The sequence below is a fragment of the Fusarium solani genome (assembly GCF_023522795.1).
Source record: "Fusarium solani strain SB1 chromosome Unknown bctg00000010, whole genome shotgun sequence".
Taxonomy (NCBI): domain Eukaryota; kingdom Fungi; phylum Ascomycota; class Sordariomycetes; order Hypocreales; family Nectriaceae; genus Fusarium; species Fusarium solani.
The window spans coordinates 1231673-1244691 of record NW_027072147.1 but is presented as its reverse complement, the minus strand read 5'-3'; the positions used below and the strand labels follow the sequence as shown (position 1 = coordinate 1244691).

The window sequence follows — 13019 nt, the reverse complement described above, 5'->3', positions numbered from 1 at the left end:
TACAAGTTGTCACACAGCACGCTTTGTGGCGTTCAATTTGTGATTGTGCCATTTCCTAAACTATCTATGCATCACTCTATCTCTCTGCCAGTCCATCCTGGTCTTGGGCTTCTCGTCCATCGGCGGCACTTCCTCCGCCTTGGTCAGAGACCACAAGACACTCACGCAGACTCAAGTCCGGGACCTTCAATAGCTAAAAGAAAAGACGTAAGATGCCATAAGGAATGCAACGAAAGCAAATGTCAAATTTGCCAGACATATTGTCCCTGCCGGGACCGCCGGCCGTGACTCACATCAGGGGGCTGCCCGATCACCTCACAGAGGTTCTCGGGCTAGGCTTGTCCCCGGTGAAATTTCTCATCCTCATTGGTATAAAGATTCCTCGTCAGTCCCCCAAAATAACCCGTTTGTCCATCTAGGCTGAGACAAGATAATCCCCGGGCCCTCCCCTAATGTCGTGGCCAAGTGTAAAGCGTCTGAAAGAGAGACTGTGAAGCGAATTATAAACTTCTGTAGGTAATAAAAAAGGTTCGGGTAAAAGACAGGAAAAAAGACGTGTTTTAATCCACCCCATGCAGAATGGTAACAAGACTCCCCAGCGTAAGAAAAGGACCAAACGATAACATCAAAATGCAATCCGCCAGTCCGAGCAGTCGTGTGAAAAGAAAAAGTCCGGGCGCATAAGTCGTGACAGTGAGAGAGGGGTAGCCGTAGCGTCACCTCTAAGCAGCGGGAGTGCTCTTGGTGAGCACCAGTCTAGGTGCCTTGCGCTGGCCATCAGCTGACTCCTGGCCCTTGGCCGCTCGCAGAGCGCCGTTCTTGAACACATTGGCAAAGGAGCTTGTTTCGCCCTCGCTCGACGCAATACTTCCCACACTGTCAACGCTCTTGCGGGCCTTCTGGCGCGAGCTGGGTCGGTCCGAACCGATAGCTCCCCAACCGCCGCTAGCAGAAGTTCGTGAGCTGGGGCACTCCATGTCACCAGCCAGGCTGCCAGAGCCGCTTCTTCCAGAGTCGGACTCGTTGTCGGTGATGGGTGTCGAAGACTCCTCAGCAGTCTCGGAAACAGGGCTCATGCTGCCACAGGAGCTACCAGTACCCTTGCGGCGCTCGAGGCCGGCACGGACCAGGTTGTGGACTGCAGATCGACGAGTGCGAGCGGCAAAGTTCTTGCTGCCCTCGATCTTGGCAGTGGGCTTCGACTTGAGCTCGTCCAGAGAGGGGGGGCCTCGGGGCTGGCGAACGGGGTGCTCTCCGGCACGAGCCTGGCCAGGGCCATATCCTCCGGTCAGGGGGCTCATGGGGAATGTCGAGGTCTTGGGGCCGGCTGACTTAGGAGCGTCCGAAAGAGAGGCAGCAGCGAGAGCGCTGTTGAGGGGGGCGAGGGACGACGCCTTCTTGTGTCCGCGGCGGAAAGCATTGACTGATGGCGGAGGAAGAGGAGTCACCTCGGTGGGAGAGTCGTAGCGCTTAGGGGGCGAGTTGCTGCGGAACGAGAAAGGCTGCGATTCGGCAGGAGGGGAAACCTGGACCGAGGGAGTGTTCTGCTGCTGTTGCTGCTGCTGGAAACCACCGAAACCGGGTGTCGAGGGCTGCTCGTTGTAGGGCGAAGTCATCTGGGCAGCGGCCTGTGGGGTCTCGACGTAGTACTGGCCGGTCATGGGGTTGTAGTACAGCTGCTGCTGCTGCTGCTGGGGCTGCTGGGAGAGAACAGCCTGGGCACCAAGTTGCTGCTGAATGTTGTGAAGTCGTTGCTGCTGCTCGTACAACGCAATCTGCTGCTGAGTGAGCTGAGGGTTGCTGAGGTTGAGCTGCTGGAACTGCTGGGCAGCAGCCTGGACACTACGCAGCTGCTGCTGGAGCCGCTGCTGCTGCTGAGCGAGGTACATGTTAGTAGCAACCAGCTGAGCATACAGGTTGGGGTCCATGTGCTCCTGGGCCTGCTCATCAAGAGGGAGCTCAGGAGGAGCCAGGACCTGATCGACAGTGTACTGCTGACCCATCATGGAGTTGAAGTTGTTCTGGGCGCCATACTGGGGAAAGGCCGTCTTAGGCGCATTGTAGATGTTGTCCTGGTTCATACCATAGGCGTTTCCAGCCATGGAGTTTCGGTTGAACTGCTGCGGGGGAACGGCACCCGTGGGAGACTGAGGTCCGAAAGAAGTAGCAGTAGCGGACTTGGGAGCCGTCCTAAGACCAGCAAGAAGGTGAGAGCGGCTGGTGCGCGGGGTGGGGACACCGGCATCCTTATCATTGCCCTGGTTGATGTTTTCAAACGAGAGCGGCTTGAGGTTCTGGCCACCCCTGCGAGCAGCCAGGCCGCCAGTGGGCATGGAGAGCCCGTCGGGAGCGAAACCGTTGGAAGACATTTGAGCGAGACCGCCTGCGTCCATTGCTCAAAGCTGGATTCGCGCTTGTGTGGGTGAGATTTGAGGAAAGGAAAAAGAATGAATGTGAGGTGGCTGTCTCTCGCAAAGAAAGCAGTCACACAGATTAGAAGGTAATCCTGCTGAAATCCAGCAGAGTAATTATGCGTTGAGTACCGGTCGAATCGACAGGTGTTGTTGGACCTCGGCTAGTGGGCGCGAAACGTATGTGAGAGATATCGTGACGTGAGGCCAAAAAACCGCAAATCCAAGAAAGCACACAGGTACTTGAGACACGAGAAAAGGTCGAGAGAGAGTCGGATGACGAGCTGTGAACTCGTCGAGAATTAGAACCGAGAGTAATTGCAACAGGAAAGAAGCTGGTGAAGGAAAGGGCGACGCGGAAACGCGGTCGGCGGAAGGAGGAGATCGGTTCGACAGATGATGTCGAAGGAGCAAGAGGGTCCGAAGGCGGAACCTGTGAGACTGGAGAGGCGAGAGGCCGGTCCGGAGCAGGCAGCGATCGAAATGTCGAGTGGCGACCGGGACGAGGTTTGCGAGGACGGTCAAAAGGAAGCAGGATTCCAGAGGATGCTGCTCCCTAAAGAGGCGTGAACAGGGTCGAGGTCAGGTGATGAGGAGACTGCCACGAACCCAAAAGAGTCGATGGCGAATGGGTTGAGGTTTTTGGCGATGGACCAAGAGATTCACGCTCAAAGCGGGCGAGTCGGGTGATTGACACACGACTAGAACACGCGAGCACCAGCTGGTATTGTCTCTCCAAGACAAGACAGCGTCCTCCTAACGATGTCGTTCCAGTTGTGAAAAGTTTGGGCTTTGCCTTGTATGACACCTCCTCTTTGATTTTTTTGGTGTTTGTTGAGTTTAATTGCCTGGTGGTCAAAGTCTGTTTCGGGGATCGTGGTTCCTTTTTCGATGCGGGTTGAGATTAAGCTTGGGCGTACGGATTTGTGGGAATAGGCGATGAAGCAAAAGAATCGACGAAAGAATAATACAGAGATTAAAAACTTTGGCAGGTATCGCCAGCTGATTGCGCCTTCCAGGACCTCGAAGTAGATCTGATCTTCTTTGTTGTTTGATTTTCTTTTCCGTTGTCGTGGGATTTGTTGGTTTGCAAGTGCGAAAGTGGGCAGCGCAGCGTGGGTGGGACGAACCGACTCGCAGATGCGAACGCGACAAGGCCGAGGGACGTTGCAAACGAGGCGACGCGGGAAAGAGAGAGAGATCGAGAGAAAGGAGAGGAAGAGGAGAGGGGAGAATGAAGGAAGGGCGCAAAATAGTAGGCGAGGCGAAGGGGGGAGAGGGGAGGAAAAAGGAAGCGGAAGTGGTGGAGCAAGAAGGAAGTCGAGACGAGAGGAAGGAAGGAAGGGAAGAAAGAGGAAGTGGAAAGTGCGAAAGAGCGAGCGAGGGTCAAACGCAGGAGGTGCAGGCAGTGAGTGGGCGGCGAGTTTAGGAGCGGAAGCCCTTTGGGCTTGGCGGGCGGATGTGCTGGGGAAGGAACGAACGAACGGGTGGATGGGGTGGGAGGGGGGGGCAAGGGAAGTGAAGGGAAGGGAAGGCGCGATGCTGATGCTGGACCTCCATGCCTGCAACCACGCTGCCAGTGCCAGCACACACTGGAGGAATCCTAGCGACTGGACCAACCAGAAGCAGCTTGGAGGGCTGTGAATGGACAGAAGCAGCACGGTGCATCACACACTGTTCCTGGAGCCACTGAGCGCGTGTGCCAGCCCCTTGGGCTCGTCGTCCCAATCCCAGGCATTGGCCCCCTCCTCCTCCCAAAATAAAAAAAAATGTCGCCCAGCAGGACGGATGGAATGAAAGCGACGGGCTACGGCACGCTCACAATGTGGCCAACGCGCTACGAGATGCTAAAAACGGGCCAGGGGCACGCAGTGGGCTATTTACAGTGTCTGAACACAGTACGAGATCGACCACCCACAGCTTCGTGCCCTGCCCTGCCCACCTCAATTTATTCTGTGCTGACGAGAGTGACAGGGCCGGGGAATATCTTTCAACTGCTCGCTCGGTTGCGTGAACCCTTGTGCCGAGGGCCTGACTCACCTCTTTCATGATTAATTAATGACGTCTTGAACCCCCATCAAAATCGCTTGTGCTCGAGCGATGAGGAAACAAATTAACGAGGCGAATCAAAACAAGCACGTCCTTCCTTCCCGTCGCTTTCGTCAAGTGAGCTGCAGAAAACAAACGTTGGAGGCAAAAAGGAAAAATCTCACCCTCGTCCAACCAATCGTGTCTTCGTCAAGCACCCGTCGAGAAACCGCTACCTGGCCGCGCAGTAGCTTCGGGCTCCAAATAGCGCGTGACAGCCCAGTGAGAGCGCAGAGACGACCTCTCTGGGTGGAGATGGCCACCTGGCACTGAGAAGCTCTTCTCTGTCGATGCACTGCAACTCCCCACAGCCGCCCGCTAAACAAGACACCTCCTGGCGCTCAATCGCAGTTGGACGACTCGCAGCACGACAGGGGTCGTCGACATGCCCACGTCCCCAATCAGGGACGCTTGCGGCCGCTGCGGCGGACGTGAGGCAGCCCCCCAGGGCGTGCAGGGGCAGCCAGGGGGGGCTGGGACGGACGGTTAGGGGCTAGGGGTGATGCGTTTTGGCGTTAGATGCCGCCAATCAGACGAGGCCATCCAGGGGATGTGATGGATGGATGGATCCTTGCAGCACTCTGCAACGGCGTGATCGGCGCCCGTTTTTGTCTCGTCTTGGACAGTCGTTCAATGCAAGTCCCCTTTGCTTCGAGCTCTTTGTTGCTGCTGCTGCGAGGGATAGGAGATTCGGTGGTTCTGATAAGGTGTACGTTGACATGTGGATGGGTCAAAGGCCGCGGCCGCTGCTGTGCGTCGAGAGGCCGTGATGAGGAAACGAAACAAAGCAAGACATCGGCGAGAGAAGCCGATACCAGGGATTGACAGATATTACCAGCTCACTAAGGAATGAACCGAGTCCCGGGCAGCAGCACAGACTCGTCAGCACAGCAAAAGGCCAAGGATGACGCTCGCTTTCATTATCAACGATCCATCCTACCGTCCCAGGCGAGGAACAAAGAAACGTTGGGCCCCGGTATCTTGCCTATCGAAATCGGTCCTGGTCACTGTGGCGGCTCCGCCATGCAAAGCATGTTATGGTTGCTTTTTCTTCCCTTGCAAGAGAGCCGGGGCTCATCGGACGAAACAGAGCAGGAACTGACTGACGGACAGTGACGGCGATATGGCGACTTGGCCTCGATCAGGGACGGCTTTCTAATCTGGGTAGCATCGTCAGCTCGTCCCTCACCGTGGCCACCACAATCACCACCACTACAAACCCCAGGTTGGTTGCCATCCATCACGGCCCAAGGAACAGTCCACCTTTGTCAACCTGAATCTCGGGGAGCGGACCATCCCGTCTTGAGCAGACGGAGACTGACCTGGCCCCTTCTTTCGGCTCTCGACTTCCCAGCTCGGCATCATGTTGAGCAGCTTTCGATGTGACCCCCTGTGCCCTTGTCAGCAGCCTCGTCGTTGATTGCCCAGGGCCCCCTTCCTTTCGTATTTTCCCCACGCCGGCGACATGTTTCACGACCGCGGACCTCCTGGTCCATTTCCCTTTTGGATCCCCTGGAGGCCCGGTCTTGGTACCCGTCACACGTGCCGTAGAAGGGGACGCGCCCTTTAGACGAACCGTCCAGGGCTCACGAGGTTCTTGGAGCGTTTCGCAATAACTGCTTCTCCAGGTTTCGATCGATATATTGTCTGATGGGCAGTATATTAATTTAATTGCGCATGTTCAGCTGGGACCGCGTTTCTCAGCATTTCAATAGCTCTCCTTCCTTGGAGCTGTATCCGCAGCCGAGCGACACTATTTGGACGTGGCGCAACTTTGGAATGAGCCCTGTGATGGACCATGGACCCTGTCAGGCCTGTCTCTGGAGCGCGTGAAACGAAACGCTAGCCACGGAAGAAATCAGCAAGCGAGTGCTAGTCTGCATCAGACGCAGGTACGCAAGAGAAACTCTGAGTTTGTGTGCGCTGGGAGGGGACGTTGTAACCCTGAGAGTTGCCGTCGTTCGATTTGGGTTTCTCTAGCACAACGGTTCTAATCAGGATAACACGAGCTCGCCGAGATAGCCTCAGATGTCTTGACGTGTCTCCAGATGTCTGAGATTCAGAGACAATGATCGAGAAAAGAGGCCCGACAACTAGGCTAAGCCAGATACCCGCAACCATGTCTCTGGCCTAGTTCAAATCTCCAGCAAGAGACGCGTCTCAGTCCGTCCCCCTCATTTCCCCTGGCTAATACGATACGCAAGCGCTGAAGAGTGTAAATTTCGCTGACGCCGGCAAGGCATGGGCATGGGGAATGCGAGTTTAGCCTGCGTGTGGCTTGGGCCTTGGGGGTTCGTATACGTGCTCAGTTAAGCCAGCCGTCTTTTTTCAGCAATCCTCCGTTCTCCGAGTCTCGGGCCTGTCTTGCTGTGTTGTCTTGTGTTGACAAATGCAACGACTCGCTCGGTACGTGGTACTCGGCGTCTAAGTTTGGGGGGGCATCAGGCGGTAGAGGCTTGTTGTGCATGTGCACAACCAACTCACAACCTATCGCGATACATCAAGAGGCAATGAGCTCGACGTTGGGAAGTACAGCCTAGCATTGCATACTGTGAAACCCAAGCTCGTGCTCTCAGACCTCTTGATGTTGTCCTCTACCGCCTGCGCCGTTACACCGCAACGCGTCTATCGTGCGTTGCAGCATCAGCCGCCCTTCACGCGCGTGCCCAGCGGCGTAGCTGTGGGCATCTCCAAAGACGACTGGCCACGGTTAAGCAGACTGCAACTGCAACACAAGTTTATCCCCACGGATGCAACAGCATATCCCTTCCCATGGTAGCGGGAAGCCATCCCCGGGCGCGAAGGTCCGCTGCATGTCCCGGCGCTTATCATTCTGGAGCGGGGATCCAATCGCGGTCGCGGCTCCGTCGAGATTTCGCTGCTTTTGCTTTTTGAACTGCCTAGCCCAGTTTGCCTTGCCGGTCTGGTCTAGAGCGTCTCGTCCTCGTGACTGGCATGGGATCCACGAATGTCTCATCCTCTTGCAGCGAGTGCGAGCGGTTATGCCCGAGTCTGCAGCATCATAGCGTCTGAGCTATCGATTCGCCATCTGTGTAAGGACCAACATCGTAATCTAGTCGAGACTGGGGCTGCAGTTCGGTTGAGAGCCAACCCCAGCTTTGCTTCTGGTCGGCATTGCCCGAAGATGTTCTGCTGGCATCCAATTCTACTGGCATTCAGCTCGACTCAGCTTACCCTACACCACCTTGACGAATTGCCTCGTGGACATGAATAAGCACTCAACTTTGACTTTAATTATAGATAAACTAATAAGTTTGATGACCATATAACCTTCAAGGCGTTTGTGGTGTTGGCCACGCTGACTCCACGTGTACTCTTGTTGGATGTGGAAAGCTAATTTTATTACAGGAGAAACTCTGTTTTCATCTCACACTTCTCGAAGCCTGCCACTCGGCAGCCTCAGCTAAGCAATATCAACATAGACAGGACTGATTGAACAGTGGTGACTGCCGTCCCAAGTCCCATAAAAACGGGCAACTTCAAAACTGGACCGGGTTGTCGGGTCCTATATGGAATGAGCCGAGTCATGATCTAGACCATTGCCTCGGTTGAGGCTCAAGCAGCCGGTGATTCCAACAGCCGGGTTAGGCATGACTCCAAACGTGCAAGTGCCGTAAACCCCAGATCTATTGAAGAACTGAAACCGAGACCATGATTAACGCTCGTGCCGTTGTCGTGCGATGCCCATTCCTCGGCGTGTCCGAACTACTGCGCACGCACGACCGGGGACTGGACGGCATGAGCCGAGATTATACGACGGATTATTCTTCCCCGTGAGCTTAGCTGATTCGAAATCGGAGACTCCGACACTTCGTGTTGAACTTCGTGTCCATAAGGCTGGGAGATGATGTGAGTGAGTCACCATGTTTAGAGAGCCATCTGCAACTCAGCTTAGCTGATGTTCAAGACATGGAGGCAAAAAAGCGTATCCATAGAGTTCCCTCTCATGCTGCGAGGTTTCCGAGGCAGGCCTTACCGTCTAGAAACTTGCATGATAGACACACGATAATGTAGTTGCCTGATGAAGTCGTCAACCCTAACAAGGAAGACATGGCGCCTAGCGACACAGGACACGAAGTCAAGTGGACATGAGCTATTAGGAGACCCGACTTTCGTTCCTATAAAGAAAATAGAAGTAACTGTCGGATATAACTCAAGTGATTGCTGCCATGTGTATCGAAACTTGGGCATGAAGCTCTTGTGGTGTTGCTGTGCTATCACCGCTGGGCCGCTCTGGGTCCCCCATTGGGCTCCTTTCAACCCCCCACGGACTCACTACAGGCTAGTGAAAAAGATCCGTCTGGCCAGAACAATAGAAGTTCCTCTTAAACTAGTCCTCATGAGCTCAGGTGTGTAACTATCTCCAGCTGCCGAGAGTTTCGGACGTGGCCTGGGCTGCACAGCCCACCCTAGAGGACTAGTACAAACGCACTACTTAACAACTGACACCAACGAATTACGAACACTAGCACAAGCATGGGGGGATTGAAAAGAAATCCTTGAGACATGGATTCTTCAGCCCCGGGTGTTCTCAGGGGCTAGCTCAAGCTCGGCCGCATGTGATAGCGCAGAGATGCCCAGACGGAGGTAAGCAACTGCACTGCCACCGCCTTTGGGCCTGTTCAAGGAAAGTTGTATCTCCCTGGAAGAGACTTGTATCTCGACTTGACGGCTGGAGAACCAAGTTGCCCCGGGCTTACTCACCCTCCTGGGTTACCTTTCTGGAACTGCATTGCTTCTGGCTAGGAAGCCACTGGTGGGATGGTATGCTCAGCGAGGCACATCCAACATGTCAATTAAATAGTACTAGCGTAGTTTTAAATCGAAAGTGTCTAAAGTAAGACCCTCGTCCCTGCGAGCGCGCATGTTAAAGGGATGGTAGGGCTATTGGCAGGGGCCCGACTACTCTACTGGACGACCGCCGTGGTCTTTTTTAGACTTGTACTAAGATCAATAGAGAAATTTCAAAGTGTCATTCCATGATATATGTTGTGACATGAGCGGTTTTGTATGTGCTGAGTTAAGCACATCATGCTGCTCCGACCTTCCATCTGACACCACTCCCACTACCAAGAAGCATAACGGATACGTGAGCTTTGGTATACTCCAATGTCTCAAGGAGACATGACAAACCTTATAAAAAGTACATAGATAGCAGGGAGTCAAAACTGGGTGTCTCTTGTAGGCAGCAGGAGAGCATTCTCTGCTTCCCCTGAGCTGATGGCAATACCGGATGCTCGGGGTTGAGGTTGAGCAGGTCACCAACCTCCAACATTATACAACCAACTACAGCCCCTCATGGCTATGGTCAAATCAACAACGTTATAGTAGACGTATCTATGCATAAACCAACCTCCTCATGCAAGTTACAACCGATCTATGCAATACTAGCCTGGGATCTCAAAGCAACAACACCCTTCGCGACACATGTCCCTGTACGGACAGTTATACTCTACCGTAAACGTCATAGAGACTTCCGTTTCGGAAACAAACAATCTCCCCCTCATGCATCATAGACGTCTCAATGACAAAAGTCCCTAAAACCTCTAGATCAGATCACATCACATAGTCCACTAGGAGACATTCTGCATGTCTCACACCTTCTCGATTGAAAAAAAGACAGAACATCCCTGGACCTTGAACATCACGCGCATCTTGGATCTTTTTCTCCACAAACGTTTGGAGGAGGGGAGGGGGCTGACCGTTGAACATGCAGAAGCTCTCGCAAGCAAACATACACACCCCCCTCTCTCTCAACCACCCAACCAACCGTGTGATGATTACTCTTTAGGATAAATCAACATATGCTTCCCACTCAGCCCTACACTAGATCATGCTCATCATCAGTTGCCGTCGTCGTACTCGTGAATCCCACAGCCCTACATGTACACAGCCCAACGTGACGCTCCCCCCCAACCAATTCCAAACAGCAACCCGTGATCACCCGCCTCACCACACTTTCAAAATCCCTGCCCGTCTCACGTCATACCTCTAAATCCTTCCATGGCCCACGCCGAGAAGTCGTTGCGAGACACGATGTCACTGTACCCAGAGCAGACTAAAAGGGGGGCGGCCGACCTGCGGGGGAAACGAAATCGAGCATAGCAAGATGTCATATCGTCGTTTCGTCGATCATGCGGCATGTCAGACTCGCTCGGACGTGTGTATTGGGCTCAAAGTGGACAAATCTTGTCTTGCATAGGGAAGAAAGCATGACGCGCGCCGACTCGGCTAGGACCTCGTCGATACACATCGTCTGACAGATATTGCGGGTAATCTGACTGGTTCTCTTTGCTTAGCGAGAAGTCGACTCTTTTCTTGATCTGGCGTGTTCTCGACAAGAGTCCTACGGATAAGCACTTGCAAGGGGAGGCTGCTGTTTGCTTGTCTGTAAGGCTGACGAGAGCCTCATGGGAGCCTGGGGGGATAAAGGGGAAACTGACGAGGCTCTGTGACTTGAAAGGTATTGGTTCGGAGCATCTGGGCCGGCCCAATACCCAAGGTAAACACAAGGAGGCTGAGGATAGAATAAAGACTCGAGAGTGGTGAGTTGGACTGGCATATGTGGGTATTATGGTAGAGACCTCATGCTACATCTAGAAGACACAAAACCACATGGGTATACCTGGTATGAGCAAGAAACAAACATCATCATACATCATGAGTCAGAGTATGAACCCTGACATATGTAACACTGTGAAATACAACTTTAACCCTCCCGTGTGGCCTAAAAGCTCACAGAGTAACCTTGAAAAAGGGTATTATGTACTAGACGGTGCCCCAAGAAACCAAAACAAGGACAGAAAAGGAAAAAGAAATAAAAATAAAAAACAATGCCGCCTCAGTATGTCACACGCCGTTGTGGTAACCAAGACGAGTAAAACCCTTGCCGCAAGTTGCACCCGTTGTAATGCGTCCACTCTAACATGAAAAGTCGTAAATGGTCGTTACGCCTGGGATCCCCCAAAGCCAGCCATCCCAGCCATGATGAAATTACCTGGTAGAAGCAACTTCCTCTTTTACCCATCACCGCATCTCCTCAGGCCGCACCGTTGCTCCGTAGAATCCGCCGCCGTGGTTGCCGCCGGAGGCCGCACAGGCGAGACAAACACCGCCGCCATAGACACGCGTATGTCTCGTCCAACCAGCGCCCTCGGCATCCAGAACGCCGATAATCTCGCCCTGCACGTCGATCCCCTTGGCCCCTGCGTTTGGTGGGGCAGGGGGCAGCAACGGGCTCGTGGGTGGGTAGGAACTGGGTGAAAAAGTAAGATCGGCAGCATCCGAAGTGCCTTGAGACGCGGGAACGGGAACACCGATGGGGAGCGTCTTGTTGTACGAGCGCCGGCGGGCGATGGAAGGAGATGCTGAGCGAGGAGGCAGGATGGCGCTGGTGGTCGACGACATGTAATCCGGATTCGGCTGGTGGATGAAGCTATCCTCCCCCGGTCGCGGCCGGTCGTCAAACGTGAAGACGGCGGTGCTCAACTCGGGCGGCGTCAGAGGCGGCGCAGGAGGCGGACGCGACATGACCTGCATTGGCAACGCGCCGTTCTGCCAGTTGGGGTTGATGACTAGTTTCTTGCCCTTGGCCGACTTGTCTTCCCCTAGACCCTCGCCGGGGACAAGGTCCTCCTGAGTGGCGGGCGGTGTAATGTCCTTCTCGTCCATTGTCCAGATGGGCCGCGACGGCAGCAGTTGTGGATGCGGTGCTGATAGAATATGCGATCTGCTAGTTGGGAGGATACTGGTATGCCGCTCAGCACCGCGGACTTGTCGCAACCATAGGTACAGCCTGACGACACAGAACCGAGCAATAACAACAACTGCAAAGAGGGCGAGCCCGGTCTGAAGAGTCGCCAACGAGGGAGGCAGGTTGTTCAAGTAGTTGCGAGTTGACGTCGCCAAGGTGGTGTCGGGTGTAAGTTGCACCACGCCTCGACTTGTTACAGGCATGGTTATTAGTGGTTGATGTATTCGAGGAAACTCAATTTGGCGCCAGTCAGCGGGGCCACTCCCAGGACGAAAGTCACTCTACTTTCTGCGGTCAGACGGTACTTCTGGGGGGATGCCTGCCCGTTGCGACAAGATCCTCGTATGGTAGGGCGGAGCCAAGAAGGTCAAGAAGGCTGGCGCTGGCGCTGGGCTGAACAGGGTTGTCGGCCAGCTCGGATGGCGTCGATCCAGGGCTCTTCTCCAGACTTGCGCCGTGAAATAGAGGGTGACTTGACAGATGGGGGGCGACTGAGTAAGCTCGGCGCGTCTTCAGAGTGCTTGCTCGGTCGTGGCTTGTATCAGATAGATTGAATGGCGGATGACTTCTCTCTGGAGCCCAAGGACTTGGTAATCTGTTGGAGCCGGCAACGTCCGACTTACATCAGAGCCAGATTCAGATTCGTCAGACGGGGTTGCAGCGATACGGATACGCTGCCAAGCGGTGCGACAAGCCGTCTCTTGGATCGAGTTTAAGTGCGTGGTGCCTGAGTCGTGGCGAAATAA

The 13019-nt window shown here is 54.3% G+C and overlaps 2 protein-coding genes across 2 annotated transcripts; both read right to left on the bottom strand.

Annotated features, from left to right (window-relative positions):
* Positions 1-722: 722 nt before the first annotated feature.
* On the bottom strand, positions 723-2393 carry MRS44_014476 (uncharacterized protein; the record flags this gene model as incomplete). The annotated part of the gene is made up of 1 exon (XM_046278882.2): positions 723-2393. One exon carries the CDS (start codon positions 2391-2393, stop codon positions 723-725), a length of 1671 nt encoding a protein of 556 aa, XP_046127394.2.
* A 9153-nt stretch (positions 2394-11546) lies between these two features.
* On the bottom strand, positions 11547-12476 carry MRS44_014475 (uncharacterized protein; the record flags this gene model as incomplete). Its single annotated transcript, XM_046284753.2, has 1 exon — positions 11547-12476. One exon carries the CDS (start codon positions 12474-12476, stop codon positions 11547-11549), a length of 930 nt encoding a protein of 309 aa, XP_046127396.1.
* Between the last annotated feature and the right edge of the window lie 543 nt (positions 12477-13019).